General features: G+C 42.1%; 1 protein-coding gene across 2 annotated transcripts; it reads left to right on the top strand.

Annotated features, from left to right (window-relative positions):
- Positions 1 to 366: 366 nt before the first annotated feature.
- actn1 (actinin, alpha 1) lies at positions 367 to 19,644 on the top strand. 2 transcript variants are annotated; one of them, XM_034111911.2, is made up of 13 exons: positions 367 to 455; positions 1,683 to 1,913; positions 3,360 to 3,507; positions 4,269 to 4,419; positions 4,887 to 4,995; positions 6,377 to 6,517; positions 7,860 to 8,042; positions 8,370 to 8,504; positions 9,027 to 9,206; positions 12,152 to 12,298; positions 16,368 to 16,433; positions 17,193 to 17,351; positions 18,637 to 19,644. In XM_034111911.2, the coding sequence occupies exons 1-13, from the start codon at positions 426 to 428 to the stop codon at positions 18,793 to 18,795; spliced, it is 1,839 nt and encodes a 612-aa protein (XP_033967802.2). In that variant the 5' UTR covers positions 367 to 425; the 3' UTR covers positions 18,796 to 19,644. The 2 variants fall into 2 exon arrangements, with proteins under 2 accessions (XP_033967802.2, XP_071057748.1); XM_071201647.1 differs by lacking the exon at positions 16,368 to 16,433 and adding an exon at positions 15,351 to 15,431.
- Positions 19,645 to 20,391: the final 747 nt, after the last annotated feature.

Raw genomic sequence — 20,391 nt, 5'->3', positions numbered from 1 at the left:
TAGAATGTATATAGTTACTTTATAGGGCTTTTATTTAAAGAACAAGCCTTGCCCGGAGCTCCCACTCTCTTAGGCTTTTATTTTGAAAGACATGCCTCTTTTGGAGCTTATATTGGGGTTTTATTTTGAAAAACAGGCCAAACCTGATCTTCCTGCAACTATACAGTTACTTTCTGGGTTTTTGATTTTTAAATCAAGCCTCTCCATAATCTTCAGTAATACATAGGTAGTCTATTATGCTTTTATTTTGAAAAAACAAGCCTCGAACAGAGCTTCCTTGAAATTCTTCCTCTTTAACTCCCTTTACTCTTCCTCCTCCTCCTCCTCCTCTTCTTCCTCCTCCTCTTCTTCCTCCTCTTCAGGCGGAGACAGCGGCGAACAGGATCTGTAAAGTTCTGGCGGTGAACCAGGAGAACGAGCAGCTGATGGAGGACTATGAGAAGCTGGCCTCTGATGTGAGCACCCCCCCTGCCCTCCCCAACACACACACACACACACACACACACACACACACCACACACACACACACCACACACACACACACACACACACACACACACACACACACACACACACACACACACACACACACATAGAGATTTAGGTCCCCACAAGGATAGTAACGCTAGGACACACACACACACACACACACACACACACACACACACACACACACACACACACACACTTGTTATTCCTTTACTTGTCCTGTGGTTTGAGGCGTAAGAGTGGAAACATATCTTATAATATTTATATAGTTTTTGCATTTTTTAGCTCATTTACAACGAACCGCAAACCATTTTCTGCAAATACTTTCCCAAAGCATTTTATTTAGCTTTTTGCTTAACATGCTGGAAGTTTTGGGTTTCAGTTTATACATTTTCTTTGCAAATTATTTCTTATTCGTTGAAGTTACTTTTGGACTTGTTGTGGTGCATTTAAGGGCCTGTGGAAGGTTGAGACATCTGAAACTCCAGCATTAGTGCCTGCACTTGAATGCACCAATAAGGAAGACTCACTATTTATGAAATATCTTTAGAAGAAACGAGATTTAAAATGATTCTCTTCATTTTCGTACCGTAGAAATTAATAGAAAATATAGTTTGAGCTTTACTGATAAATGACTAAATATGAAATGATATTATTGCAGATACTGTTCCTTTTATGTATTGATGCATAATAACGGCTGCTAAATAACAAGAAAATACTGCAGATAATTGCAAAGAAATCTGTTCAAAGTTAATAATTTCATAACCGCATTTTAAGAAAATGTATTAAAATGTTTGCTCCTCTTATTGGTGCATGAGCAATCAGCTGACATATCGTAATTAGATTTTTAAAAACTGCTCAAAAGCCTAAAGGAATCCAGTATTCCTTCCAGGCTTTACTAGTTTGAAGATAGCTTTTCCTTTGATGACTTAAAAAAGTTATAGCTACGGAAAATTGTCAGCAGCTTTAAAATGAACATGTTGCTAAAACTTGCAAAAACACATGTATGGTGCTTTTAATCGGACAGAAAACGTAATTACGGTGACAGGAAATGAACAACAAAACTCACCTGTGTTCTCTCCTCTCATTTCACACATGAACTACATCCATTACACCTCATCTATTTCCCTCTCATCTACATGGTGCTCCCCACACACACACACACACACACACACACATACTCACTCTCACAGCTGTTGGAGTGGATCCGGCACACCATCCCCTGGCTGGAGAACCGCCTGCCGGAGAACACCATGGCGGCCATGCAGCAGAAGCTGGAGGACTTCAGGGATTACCGCCGCCTTCACAAGCCGCCCAAAGTGCAGGAGAAATGCCAGCTGGAGATCAACTTCAACACGCTGCAGACCAAGCTGAGGCTCAGCAACCGGCCTGCCTTCATGCCCTCCGAGGGGAAGATGGTGTCGGTACGTTTCACACACACACATTATAAAGTCCTGCAGAAACGTTCGAGATGCAATCATTTTTAATGCTATTTTATTTATCTTTCAGAAATATTTTGGACTGTTTATTTCTTGTGTCTTAATTTCTCTTATGCACATTGCCTTGTGTTTTTTATGCTGCTGCAACGCAAACATTTCCCAAATTGGGATCAATAAAGTATCTACCTACCTATCCATCTACCTATCTATCTATCCATCTCTCCATCTATCTATCTCTCCAACTATCCATCTATCCATCTCTCCATCTATCTATCTCTCCATCTATCTACCTATCTAACTATCAATCAATCTATCCATCTATCTCTCCACCTACCTACCACCTACCTACCTACCTACCTACCTACCCCTACCTACCTACCTACCTACCTACCTACCTACCTACCCTACCTACCTACCACCTACCTACCTACCTACCTACCTACCTACCTACCTACCTACCTACCTACCTACCTACCTATAATCAGAACACTTTATTTGTCCCAGAGGACATTTGGTTTTGAACTGCTCTGTTTAAAAATGTAATTAAATAAAGCAGAATCAAAATATGTATTTATTAAGAAGTTAAAGTCAGAATAAAATGTCCTTGTAATGTCAGGAGTGTGTGCAGTGACACTCTAAAACTTCGTTATTTAGTAAGTGATATTATATAATTATTTTTCTGCACCAAACTTTAATTTAAGAATGTGTTTTGTGTATAATGTGTGCAGTGCAACTCCAAAACTATGATAACCAACGACAGAAATTATATATACTTTCTAGGGTAATTTGAATACAATTTTTTTTTCAATTTTGTTTACGACAAGAAGATACTTAGTTAAGGATGTTGAGTTCAGATATTCAAAAAGTGAACGGATTGCATTATCACACACACACACACACACACACACACACACACACACACACACACACACACACACACACACACACACACACACACACACACACACACACACACACACACACACACACACACACACACACACACACACACCACACACACACACACACACACACACACACACACACACACACACACACACACTACTACAACAACAACTAGAAATGATATGTATTCCTGCTAAAACTGCCTAAATTCTGTTTGAAAAGAATTAAAATGCTGCCTGTTGCATAAATAAAATCAGTAGTCTTAGGCTAGCTGTCTTTTTGTCTTAGAAACTGGCCGTTTACAAAAATTAATTGTACGCTTTTCCTTACAAGCATTTTTCAGGAAGAAGAATTATTATTGGACTTGCACACGTTTAACACAACTCCAAATAAATCCAAATACATGTTAATGTTGCACGTTTAACTTTAGTGATGCACTATATCAGTCCTGACAATGCCAGTTTCTCCCTCTCTGTTTTTGGTAAGGATAAATTCTCAGGTATTGGTTTCTTTCTCCTCGTTCAGGACATCAACAATGCGTGGGGGGGTCTGGAGGGAGCGGAGAAAGGGTACGAGGAGTGGCTCCTCAACGAGATCCGCCGACTGGAGAGACTCGACCATCTGGCCGAGAAGTTCCGTCAGAAAGCAACGATCCACGAAGCCTGGACCGAAGGTAGGGAGGGATTTAAAGAGAGATTATTATTATATTTATTTTGTTGATTTATAGAGATTTAAAAAGTCATTTTCTGCATGTTTTCAGTGATAAAGTGTGTATGAATGAGTGTGTGACTGGTGTGTACACAGCTTCAGAATATGGAGAGGAATGAGAGTGGACAGCTTGGTGTGTGTGAGATTTCTGCTGAGGAATTGGAGCAAAGTCTAAAATATTAGAGGAAAAAAGTCGTAATAATCCGACAAAAAGTTGTAATATTTAGACAATTAAAGTTATAAATATTCTTTTAAAGAAAATTAATCAAATTTGAAAAATGCTGTAATATTTGGAGGAAAAAGTCATTATATCTTTAAGGGAAAAAAATGCAAGTGAAGTCAAGTCGAATATTTCTGAGAAAATGTCTAAAATCTGAGTTAAGTTGATTTCCAGTTTTATTAAAAAAAATATTTTGCAATCTTTCGGGGGAAAAAATCGTAATGTCACATATATTCCAAGTTTTCTGAAGTGTTATGATTCAATTTGCAAATGAGGCGTCATGTAGTGCTTACTTTTTGTGAATTTTGGAGAAATCCACAGACACAAACACACAAAGTTAGTCAAATAAACTCCTGGATGTGGATTTGTTTCACTAGTCTGAAAGAAGACATGTTATGGAAGCAAAATAACCAAAAATCTTTGAATCTATGGCCTCAAAAAGCTCTCGAAACAGGGAAATGTGAGTGTAGACGTATCTGAGATGTGTGTTGTGTCGCCCCCTGCAGGCAAGGAGGCCATGCTGCAGAAGCACGACTTCGAGACGGCCTCTCTGTCGGAGATCAAAGCTCTGCTGAAGAAACACGAGGCGTTTGAGAGCGACCTCGCCGCCCATCAGGACCGAGTGGAGCAGATCGCCGCCATCGCACAGGAGTTAAAGTGAGACATCACGAAGGGAGGGAAGAGGATGAAATGTTTCCTTCCACTGATCAATAACATATGAAATACAGTAGGATAGGATGAGAGAGGCATGTTGAGTCCATTCTTCGAAGTCTGCAACAATTTGTCTATCAAAAAATATGAATTGCCAACTATTTAAATATAACAATTTTATTATTTATCCATATATATAATCAAAATTAAAAAATATATAATGTTTTTATATGTATATTTTGTATTTTATTTAATTTGATTAAATTTAAATTTAAAAAATTTAAATTTTATAATTTTATTTAATTTTTTTATTTAATTTTATTTAATTTTTCTAATTTTTTATTTTATTTTATTTTATTTATTTTATTTATTTTATTTATTTTATTTATTTTATTTATTTTATTTATTTTATTTATTTTATTTTAGATTTTTAGGTAATGATGATGCTGTAATCATGAATGGTGTGTTTGCAGTGAGCTGGACTACTACGACTCCCCCAGTGTGAACGCTCGCTGTCAGAATATCTGCGACCAATGGGACGCTCTGGGAGCTCTGACCCATAAGCGCAGCGATGCTCTGCAGGTGAGGAGGAGGAGAATACTAAATCCACCAGGAAGTCTCTAAATCCTTAAAATCACTTTGTCAGTGTCAGAAATCATTTATTCGTCCCACAGCGGGGAGACTTACATCGTTCAGCAAAACAGTCCCCATTGATCAACTGTCACAAAAAACAGTAAATGGGGCAGCTTCAGCCAACATTGTGAATTTCCAGCTGTTGTCCCCGGCCAGATGATAAGACACCTTTTTAAAATCACAATACATCAACAGCATTTTCATATGTAGACAAACATTCAAATAACACGTTGTTAAAGTGAAATCAGCAGCATCTGTTTTCCCTCCTTGGTGCAGGAAGAAAGACACGTTTAGAGATGAAAGTCTTCCTCACAGCGATAGGCCGTGAACAGATTTGATTTTCAGGATTCCCACTGGCCTTAAACATCCTTTTAAGATTTGAGGTTTTTAATCTGTGAAAATCCAGTATATGAACCCTTAAATCCATGTTGATACCCTCAGCTCTCCGTAGGATCATGACTCAATAGAAGCTTTTTGAGTTGAACCCAACAAGACTTTGAAGCTCCTTTTTAAGAAAGAAGCGTGTGTGTAATCTACCGTAATTTTCGGACTATAAGGCGCACCTGAATATAAACCGCAGCAGCTAAATTGAAGGATGTGTACATATATAAGCTGCACTGGACTATAAGCCGCAGGTGTTTTAATGTTTAATTACCGTATGTAAGCAGTCCAGCCTTTCGGAACCCGTTGGTGATCGTGGATGTTTTGACACTCCTCCACGCCGTCAGGATCCACTCGCAAACTTGAGCGAAAGTTGCTTTTCGCATGCGACCAGTTTTGGTGAATGATTTATCGCCGCGAGTCATCCACGCCTCCCACTGAGCGAAGGGTTTGTGCATGAAAACTTCCTTTGCACAAACTGTCTCGCTCTCGTATTGTCTGTCTGTCTCGCTCTCGTTCTGTCTCTCGGTTCCACTTTTACTTTGGCGCGCTACCTGTCTCACTCTTTTCCGGCCTCCAGCTTTTCCTGCTGGAGCCCGCCGCTTAAAGGTGGGGGGCGCGGACCGGCCATAGAGCCCATAGAGTTAAAGGTGGTGGACAGTAACCTGTAAAATCCATAGATTTAGGAGGTCCCCTAGTGGCCGTTAGCTGTAAAATCCATAGATTTAGGAGGTCCCCTAGTGGCCGTTAGCTGTAAAATCCATAGATTTAGGAGGTCCCCTAGTGGCCGTTAGCTGTAAAATCCATAGATTTAGGAGGTCCCCTAGTGGCCGTTAGCTGTAAAAATCCATAGATTAGCCGCACCGTTATAGAAGCCGCAGGGTCGAAAAATGGGGAAAAAGGCGCGGGTTATAGTCCGAAAATTACGGTAGTTTGTTTTGCTCCGCAGAGAACTGAGAAGCTTCTGGAAACCATCGACCAGCTGTACCTGGAGTTCGCCAAACGAGCGGCGCCCTTCAACAACTGGATGGAGGGCGCCATGGAGGACCTGCAGGACACCTTCATCGTGCACACCATCGAGGAGATCCAGGTGAGGAGGCTTCATCATGTGACCAGGTTTAGGATTACATACAGTCAAATGAACATGTATTAGGTTTGAGTAATACTTGTATTCACTTTAAACTGTTGGACAGAGCTAGGCTAGCTGTTTCTCCATGCTAAGCTAAGCTAACCAGTTGCTGACAAACATCTTACACTGGAAAGCTAATAAATACCTTCTAATTTTTATTTGGTTGTCATGTAGGGATGTCACTTGGTCTTACAAGTACACACCAAGTGAAAGTCCTGAACTTTTACACTATATATTTAAAACGAATCATAGTTCCCGCTGATCCTTTAAAAGTCTTCAACGGTATTTGTTTTACTGACGATGCGTTGTACAATCTCTCAATAATTGGCAACATCAGTAAACCAGGGTTCTTCCTACGGTCATTACAAACCTGGAAAAGTCATGGAAATTCAAAATGCTAATTCCAGGCCCTGGAAAAGTTATGGAAAACTCATGGAAATGTAACTAAAGTTGCATCAAATATAATTTATATTTTATCTAATCGGCGAAATAGTAATACTATAATGATAATAAATACTGTATCGTAATGAAACGTAAAATGGCATTTAACTGTCAAGGTGTTTTGCTGGAGAGAGATTTTAGTGGCTTTAGCGTAGAAGCTAGTAAGCTATTTGATTTGTTGTAGATAGGCATAACATGTTTCATATGCAGACCTTATTTTCCTGTTCCATGTTAAAATAAAACATTTCCAGTGGTACCGCTGAGAAAGAGTCATGTTTTTGGTCATGGAAAATTAGGTAAAGGTCCTGGAGAAGTCATTGAAAATCTTTGGTGAAAAAGTGTATGAACTCTGTGTATAAATAAAAAAAGAAAAGCCTCTTGCATGCAGGTCTGGTCGGTGGATACAGTGTGTGTAAAATGAGTCTTGAATTTCCTTAAGAGTGGCATCTAAAACGTTTTATATTTAACTTTAATTAACGTTTGTTACAAATGTGTAAACCAAGCACACAAAGAACGTGAAACAAAATCAGAGAATATATTAAAATGGAGAAGCTAATGTCTTTTCCCTTTGTGGTCTCTTATCAAAAAGTAAAAAAAGACCTTTAAAATGTAAAGAAAAAGTTAATTATTATCTGTGTTCAGTATTTCTGCTGCATATTAACGGCTGTGGTTTTATAATTAAATAAAGTAGTTATCTCACTATCAATTGGACGTAGAAGAGCAGAAAGCAGACTCTTCCTGCCTCCTCATAAATGTTAAAAAAGCAGTTGTGTTTCTAATGTAGGAAGACGGAGATATATTTCTTTGTTTGAGGTACAATAAAACCTGTATTTCGTTTTAAATGTTCTTGTTTGTGCCTCAGGGATTGAGCACGGCCCACGAGCAGTTCAAGGCCACGCTGCCCGAGGCGGACAAAGAGCGGCAGGCGATCCTCGGCATCCACAACGAGATCGCCAAGATCGTGCAGACGTACCACGTCAACATGGCCGGCACTAACCCGTACACCACCATCAACCCTCAGGAGGTCAACGCCAAGTGGGACAAGGTGAGGACACGTCACCAGCAGCAATATTCTTTTTCTTTTCTTTTCAAGTGAGACAATACAAAAAACATTGGGGACAACACAACAACACATGATATAACCGACAAAACAATAACAACAACAACAGTAGCAGCCTCGTACTCGTGTGTGAGCACTTATCATGTAATAAATACGCCCACAGTTCGAACACTTGACCATTCTTGCTTCGTGTTGGGGACCAGTCTCTCACAAAGTCATCCAGAGTTCTTCGCAGCACGCTTGGCAGCTGCTCCAAAGGCAGGATCGACATATATTTAAGTGTACATGGTGGATGTGTGTGTCTCCCCTCAGGTGCGGCAGCTGGTTCCTCAGAGGGACCAGGCTCTGATCGAGGAGCACGCCCGGCAGCAGAACAACGAGCGTCTGCGCAGACAGTTCGCCAACCAGGCCAACGTGATCGGACCCTGGATCCAGACCAAGATGGAGGTCAGTGCAACGCGCACACACACACACACACACACACACACACACACACACACACACACACACACACACACACACACACACACACACACACACACACACACACACACACACACACACACACACACACACACACACACACACACACACACACACACACACACACACAGAGATTTTGGCCACTTTATGATGTCATAACGATGTTTTGTCTTGTGTTGTGTCTTAGCCAATCAGCAACCAAGGTAACCCCCCCCCCCTATCACCTGAATCTCCTCTAGAGCACCATTGAGTTCTTTGTAATCTAATATCTCTCAGAGGGGCGTGGGGAGGGGCTCCTTATTTTCATTCCAAAGTAACTTTGGAAACGGGGCTGAAACAGAGGGGATTATGGGTAATGCTGCAATGATCTGCTTGGTGTTTCAGCCAATCAGAGACAGGCTCTGTATATATCTGAGACCTGTGACGTGTTGATGAAGAACAGTATAATGGGGGACCTTTAAACTTACCAGTCTACGGTCTGTGCAGGAGATCGGGCGCATCGCCATGGAGATGAACGGCACGCTGGAGGATCAGCTGACTCACCTCCGTCAGTACGAGAAGAACATTGTCAACTACAAGCCAAAGATCGACCAGCTGGAGGGAGACCACCAGCTGATCCAGGAGGCGCTCATCTTCGACAACAAGCACACCAACTACACCATGGAGGTACGGAAGAGACGCACACATTTTATTAAAGAGGCTTCTTGTGGTGTCCCCTCTCCTGTCGTGTGTGCTATAGGTTTTAGTGCATGTAAATGGTCTGCAGAAGGAGTTTCTCTCCCACCCCCCCATGTACGCTAAGGGGCGGGACATCTCTGAGCGGAGGACTTATTACAACAGAGCAGTTTCTTACTGTAACTCTTGATGTTTATACACATTGTTTTGAAATGAAACAACAACCACTGAAATACTTCGTCTTATAGAGCAAGGCAAGGCAAGTTTATTTATATAGCACTTTTCAACACAAGGCCATTCAAAGTGCTTTACAAAAAATGAAAGACATTAAGAAAATGGCATTTAAAATAAACATTAAAAGAAAAAATTCACTTAATTCTCCAGACTCTGGGTGTTTCTCATGAGTACCGTACTTTCCGGACTATACAGCGCACCGTCATATGAGCCGCAGCAGCTAAACTGTCCGTCTGTCTTGCTCTCGTTCTGTCTCTCGGTTCCACTTTTACTTTGGCGCGCTACCTGTCTCACTCTTTTCCGGCCTCCAGCTTTTCCTGCTGGAGCCCGCCGCTTAAAGGTGGCGGGCGCGGACCGGTCATAGAGCCCATAGCGTTAAAGGTGGTTAATTTTACCTGTAAAATCCATAGATTTAGGAGGTCCCCTAGTGGCCGTTAGCTGTACAACAACAATGGGGGGAAAAGTCGCGGCTTATAGTCCGAAAAGTACGGTAATAACATGAACACACCGCAATTGGGAGAATATAATAATAAGGAGCACCTGAATGCACCACGGGCCTTCTCAGAGGATTTCACTCAGCCAATGTTCAAATGCTCCTTGAATGGTTATGTTTGTGCAAAATGTTCATCGTCTTCCACAAAGAACAGATTTAATGGAGGCCGGACGATCCTAAGAACCTCAGGAGACTCTTCTGGAGTTAAATCCTGAGGTTCTGCTGACACTGCAGTTTTCCGTCACATTGATTTTGATGGTTTTCTTTTTTTGGTTCGTCAGCCGAGTGCCGGGGAACCGTAACCCCCCCCCCCCCCCCCCCCACCGCCTGCCAAGAAGGATTTTTACAGGCCAATAATTAAATACAAATGATATGTTTTATCTCCTGTATTCTGCTAGTCAGCGAGAGGCTGTTTTGTTATGCATTTAGAAGAAACAATCCCTCATCATTCTGAATCCCTCGTCGTTTGCGGGAATAGAAATCCAAAAAGGAACAGGGTCACTTTTTAAAATGTAAAAAGGTTAACTAGTCTGTCTGGTACATTTGATCAATGACTGAACTTAGTGGGTACTTTAATACTCTACTAATTTGTTCTCTACTTGAGTATTTCATCTTATGATACTTTAACTTTCACTCTACTACATTTGACTAGACATGTATTCAATATCTGTAGTGGGTTTGCAGATTTGGATTGATAGCACAAAGTATAATCAACATGTAACCGGTTGCTTGAGGGGTAGAAGATAATACAAAATAGAAGGAACAATATGAAATGAGCATAGCCGGCATTTTATTAAACATTGACAACCCCTCACCCACCCCGACGTCTAGCATCAACTATTTCAACCTACACAAAGTTGAAATAGGAATTAAATTAATAAAGAAAACAAACAATTCGAGCTCTGAAAATAAACAAAATAATGTATAATTTTAAAACCATTAAAAAAAGATATGAACAAAAACCAGTTGATGAAAAATGATGGTCCGTTTCTCATTTCAGTCATGACTCATGTACATACTTGCCACACACACGAACATGCCCCCACTATGGATATAGAAGTACACATAACAGACACATGATACATACAACAATATATTAAAACACATGCATTTATTTTTGAGAGCAGCCGAGCCCACGATCTCTCCAGCGACAGGTCCAGACTCTGGGTGTTTCTCAATGTCGAGGAAGGCTGCTCCAGAGCCACTGTTTCCACTACGTCATCGAGTCCCACCGTCCAGCATACTTGGAATCCTCCCGAGGCCGGCGTACTTTCGAAATGTCAAGGCTGCACATGTGTAGACTCCGCGGTCTTAAAATCCCCACAATGCTTTGCGCACGGACCAATTTCCCCAAATTGTTGGCGGAAATCGCGATCCATTTAAGGCGGGGCCTCGTGACGCACACCTGTTCCACCATTCTTTGTTATCCGAGGCTAGGAAGGATTCCTGCCTCGCTTCTGAAGCAAGTGACTCGGAAGACATGTGCTACCAAGCAAGCGTCCTCGACATGGAGAAACACCCCCTGTATTCGGTCAATCAGGAGGTGAACCCGCTGTGAACATGCCCCCCCAGATCAATATGTTCTTCACTCCATCTTTGTCCTCCAAAGTCATTTTTATAAATGTACAAAACCACATATAGTTCAGTATCTATTGAATTAAAGACCCATTGAAAAAAGTAGAACTTAAAAATACAAATAATAAAAACAAGCAAACAGTGACATGGAAGCTTTCTACATTATGTGTAATGCAACATCACGGTCTGGTTCCAACTCTCAATTTGTCGTGTCCTCCAAAGTCATTTTAAGTGTCTCAATACTTTCAGTTTCATCTTAATTCAGAATCAGAATACCGTTAGTAGTCCCTCAGAGGGGACATGTACGTTGTTACAGCAGAAAAAGAGCCAAAGACAGCTTAATGTTACGTAGAAGCATGCAGACGCATTAAAGTAAAAATAAAGTTATAATATAATAATTATAACCGTGTGGCGCAGTGGGTTGTGCGTTGGGATCAGGGTAGCACAGGTTCAAACCCCACTGCAGTCAGCATGTCGTTGTGTCCCTGAGACGCTTCACCCCAAAGTGCTCCAGTGGGGATTGCCCACAGTGCTGAGTATGTAAGTCGCTTTGGATGAAAGCGATGTCATGTAATACAGCTCATATTGCATATAGTTGGTTGGTATTCCTCACACTTCCTCTCCCTCTGTGCAGCACATCCGTGTGGGCTGGGAGCAGCTGCTCACCACCATCGCCCGCACCATCAACGAGATCGAGAACCAGGTCTTAACGAGAGACGCTAAAGGCATCAGCCAGGAGCAGCTGAACGAGTACCGAGCCTCCTTCAACCACTTCGACAGGGTTAGTGCTCTCAGAAGGGCTTTTGAAATACTTGTGCTTTCCTTCCTTCACCCCAGGCTGCAGGTGGGGTAACATCCTCCTTCCTTCACCCCAGGCTGCAGGTGGGGTAAACATCCTCCTTCCTTCACCCCAGGCTGCAGCTGGGGTAAACATCGCGGTGCTGCGAAAGGTTATTGCAGCAAGAAAGTGAATTATGTTTTTCCCAAAGTGTCAAACGTCTGCTTTAGAGATGCATACTCTCGAGCATCTCAGGGCCCACTTAAGAATCTAAAAAATGCTCGCGGTCCACATTCAACCATAAACAATACGGAGGCTAAATAAAGTTCTCAGAGTACTTTTTATTTTAATTAGAAAAGGAGCTGGCCATCAGTAACATTTGTATTACACGGTTCAGTTGAATACTCGATTCTGATTGGTCAATTCAGAACATGTGACACGTTGTTAATCCAGAAGAACAGACCGCTGTCAAGCACTGTAATGACCGTTGCTAAGGAGGATCGAGAAAGAGAAAGGAAAGGAGGTTCAAATTAAATAAAATCTTAATAATGAAATGTTTCCACACAAATCATAATGTTTTGCAAATTATTTGACGGCCGGCTTGCAGTCCGCGGCCCACAGGTTGGGAACCGCTGCTGTCGAGTCATGAGTCATCAAGTGGCGGCAGCTGAAATCTTTCACTGTGAAAAACAGATATTATAACCAACACATCATTTATCACTCAGGATCCTTGGGCCAGCCTAACGAGCTACCCAGCAGTCGATCAAGTAAAACCTCTCCTCCTTTATCAGCTCCAATATTAAAGGAATGAACACTTTGATGCATGGATCATCATAACTCAATAACATACATATCTTTTTAAATTTGGCCGTATGATAAATACTTTTGAGGCCGGGTTTGACTTTTAGTTTCAAAAAGTTAAATGTTTTATTAAATAAACAATCAAAATGACTACCTGGAGATCTCTGCAAGATATTTAGTTGACTTATTAACTATTTTGACGAGTTATAGCATGACTTAACTATTTTGACGAGTTGTAGAATGACTTATTAACTATTTTGACGAGTTATAGCATGACTTAACTATTTTGACGAGTTGTAGAATGACTTAACTATTTTGACGAGTTGTAGGATATTCTGTTTCGTTGCCTCTTAGCAAAAGGCTCTCTTGCAGTCAGTGATGCAGTGTACATGTCTGGGGCTTTTACTGTGAAAGGGTGCTAATGGAGGCAGACAGAATGGCATCCCTAAAGCGAGACTTAACGGTATTAAAACGTCCTTATTCTCAGCCATTACCTGGTGCACTCAACATTCACTTCAGAATGACCAGTGAAGGCCAAACAAGTACTTTATTTCCACTTTAGGCAAGGCAAGTTTATTTATATAGCACCTTTCAACACAAGGCAATTCAAAGTGCTTTACAAAAATAAAAGACTTTAAGAGCATTAAGAAACATATTATGAAATGGCATTTAAAGAAGATAATAAAACATGAATAACAAAGGTACATGAATTAAAGTGACAGTGCAGTGTGAGATACACACATCTGAAATGTTTAGCTCTCAATCCTTGCTAACTGTTTAGCAGAAATAGTTTTCACTTTCTTTCTACTTTCTTTGTACGTATCCTTTAGTTATCTCACGTGTTTCATGCTAAACGAACCCCCCTTTGGAAAATGTTAATCTGCAACCCAATATTCTGAAAATTCAAGGATCCTGGCCGTAATTGTGGAGCATATCAGATGCATTTTCTCCCAGACATTCTTGTAGCTTGCTAGTTTTGGACCCCATCTGTAACAAAAAGGTCAATGCGTTTGAGTCTGTAGTTTCCATGTCAGCTGGCTCTGAGATGCATCTCCTTTGAAGGCTGCTTCAGATGCTCCTGTTTACACCGAGGCTCCGTCCGTCGGCTCCAATTATGGACCAGCTTTGACTCCAACATTACCTCACACATTTTTCCGTCCGTTTGTTAATCAATAGCTGAAGAAGAGGGTCAGAGACAGAGAGCCAAATGTGGGTCTGGAGTCTGTTCCACGTTCAATAAGCCTGCCCTCTTATAGGAGGATATGTGGAGCTGCAGAGGCTTTGGAATAGTTTGTTATTGTTGAGACGGGAGCAAATTGTCTTAAGTCAAACATTTGCTGATTGAAGAATCTGCTAACTATTATATATAATAGGATTTTATATAATCAGCAGATTATCTTAAGTAGAGCCGATAGTATTAGTTGGTTGATTGATAAAAGCTTAATTGCCTAATCATAAAATCCAATTGTATTTGATCTCATTCATGAAGGAACATGAAGTGGAAATTCACTGTAAAAGAATCTTAGTTTTCTTTGATATTAAACTCAATATAATTGGGTTTTTATAAATATCCAGTTAAAAATCAAACAAAACAGAATGAATAAATACATTTATATAAATATAAGAATTTAAAGGAACATTTCCGATGAAAGATAAGATTTCATAAAATAAAGAAAAAGAAAAAAATAATTGAGAAAATAATATATTTATTTAATTGCGCCATTTTAAAATGAAATAAATAAAACACAATTTAAAAATAAGAATTAAAAGTAAAAATGTGCTCAAACTAAAACATGAATACAAAAAAGATCAGCAGTTGAATCAATCATTTGAATAATTGCTAATCGTGTTTGTGTAGCTACCGGTCTATGGTACGTTCATACAATGTGTGAGGATATGGGTAAAGGAATGTGATTCTGAACTCTGGGTAATGAGTTATTTTGCTGTTTACATATAAAAGGTATATTTGTGCTTGTTGTGATGATGAGAAGACGCCCCCCCCCCCCCCCCCACACAGAGTTACTGCCTGGCTGCACATTAACCTCTGCTGCCCCCTGCAGGATCCTAATGAAAATGCACTGTGTTCTCTTTCTATCTCCCGCACGACCCCCCCCCTCCCCCCCTCATTTGACCCCCTGTGCATGATGCACTCCCCCCCCCCCCCCCCCCCACACACATCCTCCTCCCCCCCCTCACCTTCCTCCCCCCTGTATGTGTCGCTGCATGGCCCCCACGGCGCCGCCTCACCCCCCAGGATCACTCGGGCACTTTGGGTGCGGAGGAGTTCAAGGCCTGCCTGATCAGCCTGGGCTTCGATATCGCCAACGATGCACAGGTACTCAACGAAGGGTTAATGTGTTTTCTTTTGTACCTCTTCCCCACTCTCTTCATTCCACCTCGAACACTTCCTTTATCCCACCTTTCCCTGCCTCCAACACTTCCTTCATCCCACCTTTCCCTGCCTCTAACACTTCCTTTATCCCACCTTTCCCTGCCTCCAACACTTCCTTCATCCCACCTTTCCCTGCCTCTAACACTTCCTTTATCCCACCTTTCCCTGCCTCTAACACTTCCTTTATCCCACCTTTCCCTGCCTCTAACACTTCCTTCATCCCACCTTTCCCTGCCTCTAACACTTCCTTTATCCCACCTTTCACTGCCTCTAACACTTCCTTCATTCCACCTTTCCCTGCCTCTAACACTTCCTTCATTCCACCTTTCCCTGCCTCTAACACTTCCTTCATTCCACCTTTCCCTGCCTCGAACACTTCCTTCATCCCACCTTTCCTTGCCTCTTACACTTCCTTTATCCCACCTTTCCTTGCCTCTTACACTTCCTTTATTCCACCTTTCCCTGCCTCTTACACTTCCTTTATTCCACCTTTCCTTGCCTCGAACACTTCCTTCATTCCACCTTTCCTTGCCTCGAACACTTCCTTTTTCCCAACATTGTCCTACCGATTTCCTCCTTAATTCTCCTCTGCCGGTGATTTCCTTTTTCCCACATTCCCTCCTTTTTTCTGGCCCGTCTTCATCCTTCCTCCTCCTGGTTTCCTACTTCCTCTTAAACTTTTTTAACTTCCACTTTTACTGACTTCCCCTGCCTCTCTCCATCCTTCCTCCTCTATCTATCTTTTACCTTACTTAAACCTCCTTTTTCCCACTATCGATTTCCTCCTTAATTCTACTCTGGTGATTTCCTTCCACTCTCCTCCTCCTCCTCCTCCTCCTCTTCCTCCTCCTGGTTTCCTCCCTTTGTCCGACCTTGTAGAAGAGATCAGGATTCATGGATGCTGAAGACTTCAAAACCTGCCTTATCTCCATTGGTTACAACCTGGTAAAGCCATGAGCCCTTTCAAGTATGACCGTTTGTCTGTGTGTTTAGCCAGGCCACAGGAAGAGCTGTGAGCTTTATTTTATAGATTGTATAAATAAATGTAAATCTTCATTTCGATTCATAGAGATATTCCACTCATAAAGGAATAGTGTGCATGTTTTAAAGTGAGGTTGTATGAGGTTGTATTTACTATTTCACCTTTCTGCATGTAAAGTAGGTACATTTATTCCAGTATTGTTTCCGTGCCAGTTTGAGTTTTAATGTTAACGGGATAATATCTGGAGGATTATGGGGATAATATCATATAAACACTCGTTAAATAATCTGGAAACACACTTTTATTTGGTACAAATTCAAGCCAACCAGAAATTAATTAATTAATTCTATGTATTTACGAGTTATATCTCTGCATGCAGTGTGTGTGTGTGTGTGTGTGTGTGTGTGTGTGTGTGTGTGTGTGTGTGTGTGTGTGTGTGTGTGTGTGTGTGTGTGTGTGTGTGTGTGTGTGTGTGTGTGTGTGTGTGTGTGTGTGTGTGTGTGTGTGTGTGTGTGTGTGTGTGTGTGTGTGTGTGTGTGTGTGTGTGTGTGTGTGTGTGTGTGTGTGTGTGTGTGTGTGTGTGTGTGTGTGTGTGTGTGTGTGTGTGTGTGTGTGTGTGTGTGTGTGTGTGTGTGTGTGTGTGTGTGTGTGTGTGTGTGTGTGTGTGTGTGTGTGTGTGTGTGTTGCACCTGAGCCTCACCGTCCCTCCGTGTTGCCTTCAGGGTGAGAACGAGTTCTCCCGCATCATGAGCATCGTGGATCCCAACAGGATGGGCATCGTCACGTTCCAGGGGTTCATCGACTTCATGTCCCGCGAGACGGCGGACACGGACACCGCCGACCAGGTCGTCGCCTCCTTCAAGGTCCTGGCCGGGGACAAGGTAAGCACCGCGTAGAAGCATTCATTCTTGGTACAACTACTATGTATGCACTTATCTCTTCTTAAGTTTTCACTTTTAGAGTTTTATTGTTAAGAAGATGAAAAACAAAAATAAATAGTGTTGGGAAAATACTGAATGTCCTCTTCCAATATCAGAGTCCCCATGGTAACAAAGGTATCCCAACTGTAGCTGTGAACATGACAGGATGTGTGATGACCTGGAAGAGCATCAGGACTGCTTGAGGCAGATGATAGCTATGTGATGAACATGATGACTCAGCCTCTATGGAGAGAGACATCAAGCATGCTCATTTCTGACGTGGAGCTAATCTGAAGTAAACATGAGGCGCATTCACACCGCAGTACTTTTCCCACAAAGGTTCATCAGAACAGATCGTGTTCACACCAGAAAAAGTCCCTGGGGGAGGATTAGGCAAATGAAGCCGCTGACGTCACTTCTTCTTCTTCTGCTTTGGGTTTACTGGCAGGCCGCAACCCACTTCACCGCGTATACTGCCGCCCAAAGTCCCCGGCCGGAAGTCCCCGCAGTTGGGGAAGGCTTCAGTAGAAGCTGCTGGGACTCCCAGAAGCTTCTCCTGAAGCCTTCCGAGTAAATCGCCAGAACGCCGACACCTCCTCATCTCCACCGCTCCCATGTTTTATTTTGTGTTGCCATAAGTTAGTCTCTCTGCGTTTCTGCGCTGGGCTAATGCTAATGCTAATAATGCTAATGGTAGGATAATAAAATGGCGGCTTCACAAAACTTTTTGGGAGTTTTACGGGGCGTGGTTTGCAATCCGCCCAGCCAATCAGACATAGGAACCTTTTTCTCCCACGAAAGTCCCTGCTCTCTAGCAGGGACGGAAAAGGGGGTGAAAAGGTTCTCATGAACTAATTTTAGTTCCGGCTCTTTTTGGTGTGAACGCGACATTTCTGAACTAAAGTGGGAAAAGTACTGCGGTGTGAACGCGCCTATTGAATCCTGCTTTCTATTCCTCCATCTTGTGACTGTGTGACTCCCTCTCTTGGATATCAGCATGTGAAGGACACTGCTCAGGAACTAGCTGATGCTCTGTGTGTGATGACTACTTCCATTCTTAAATACATGGATCCTGATTATTGAAGCTCAAGCCGGCGACCAGTGACATTTTTCAAACAAATAGGCTTGCATATTAAAATATCCCCACTTCCTCACCATCTGGTTCTTCTGAATATAGACTGTAATGGTGGCTAAAAGCTGCTTTTCTATGATAAAAATGTCCTTTATTTTCCCTCCTCCTCCACAGAACTACATTTTACCGGACGAGCTGCGCCGCGAGCTTCCTCCGGACCAGGCGGATTACTGCATCGCCCGCATGGCCCCGTACTCCGGGCCGGACGGGGTCCCCGGGGCCCTCGACTACATGTCCTTCTCCACGGCTCTGTACGGAGAGAGCGACCTCTGAACTCTGACTTCCTGCTTCATCACCACCACGTCCTCCTCCTCCTCCAGCACCAACCTCCTGTCCTCCTGCCATCATTTTTGTATCTAGACAAAAGGCACCAGACTCCATTGATAGGTCATTTTACCTGACCAGTGTATGGGAGTTCCTGGTCCCCTGCTGCATGGATCAATCGGCTAGTTTGTGTTGTTGTGTGACTTCTGAGTTTTAAAAGGTTAGTTGAGAGTCCCCGAAATCACACAATAGCACAGACTAACTGACTGGACCAGCAACTCCTGAGTCTGTGAGGTAATATTTCAGTTGTTCTAATGGAGTCTGGTGGGTTTGGAGAGAGTGATATATCTTCATTTCCTGTCAGATAGGCCGTCTGACAGCGAGGTGAAGGCGTACGCTATATTAAGAATATTTTGATTGCTTTACCTTGCTGTCAGACGGTCCTTTCTGTAGTGTATCGCTCTTTCCAAATACGGCATGACCGCTTAACTCTGACCCGACTTCCTGCTTCATCCCCGCCACCAAACTCCTCCTGCGATCCGTTTTGTACGTCTCTGGCCTTATCTTTAACCTCCTCCTCCTCTTTTGCCTCCCCCCTGCTCCTCTTCCTCACTGTCTCCGTTGTATTTGCTTCCCACACAATGCAGCAGCTCTCCGGGTTTACAAAGAGGGAGAGCGGTAAAAAAAAAAGTTTGTTATTTTTCTGTTTTTATTTTTCTCGTTGTCGTTGTTTTTCTTCATAAAATGAATAAAGTTAACATATTTTATTATACTGAACAAACAAAAAAAAGAAAGGTATTTTTCTTCACCCGATTGAAAATAAGAGACAAAAATTGTAATAAAAGAAAAATTGCTAAACTTTGTCTCCTTTTTCTCTTTTGTTGCATGATTTTCATGGATTTACTGATGGTTTGTGCTTTTAGCTGACTTTTGGGAAAGTAAATATGGAATGCTGTTTAAGCCAAAATTAAATAAATACATATATAAATATGCCTATGAAATAAATAAAACGATAAATATATATAAATGTACATTTAAATACACATTTATTTATTTCAGGGGACTTGTATTTCATAATGCCACATTACATTTCAATTTCTTATATTCTTATATGAACGGGGCGTGGTTAGCTCACAGATCCAGACCAAAGCAACAGCACCACAACACTCTCATTTCTTTCTCATTTCATCAAATCCCCCTCCTCGACTCCTCGGTCCTCCGGTAGTGACCCGGAAATGAATTTCAGCGCGCCATGTTGAAGGACATCTCATTTCTCTAAATGCACTTCTGCGGCTTTCACACCAGCGCTTTTCAGTTTCTAGCTCCGAGCGGGAGCTTTTCTGGTTCAGCTCCGGTTTCCCTTTTCAGCTCCCGCTCTGTGCACACCGCCCACTGGCGCCCCAGAGCTGCCCTTGCTGCGTCATGACGTCACCGTTTACATCGCTGATTTGCCCCCCAACGGCAGCCATTACGGCAGCTCACAACAACAACAACAACAACTGGTCGGGTCGATGATCGTGTTGCTTTTAATCACACGACGCCAGAATAAATTGAATAACAACTTCTCCAACCTTATACTTTTCTCCAGAGTGCCGTGGTTCATTG

Source organism: Pseudochaenichthys georgianus, chromosome 22 (genome assembly GCF_902827115.2).
Source record: "Pseudochaenichthys georgianus chromosome 22, fPseGeo1.2, whole genome shotgun sequence".
Taxonomy (NCBI): Eukaryota; Metazoa; Chordata; class Actinopteri; order Perciformes; family Channichthyidae; genus Pseudochaenichthys; species Pseudochaenichthys georgianus.
The sequence above is the reverse complement of the archived record's forward strand: the minus strand, read 5'-3'. Positions and strand labels throughout refer to the sequence as shown.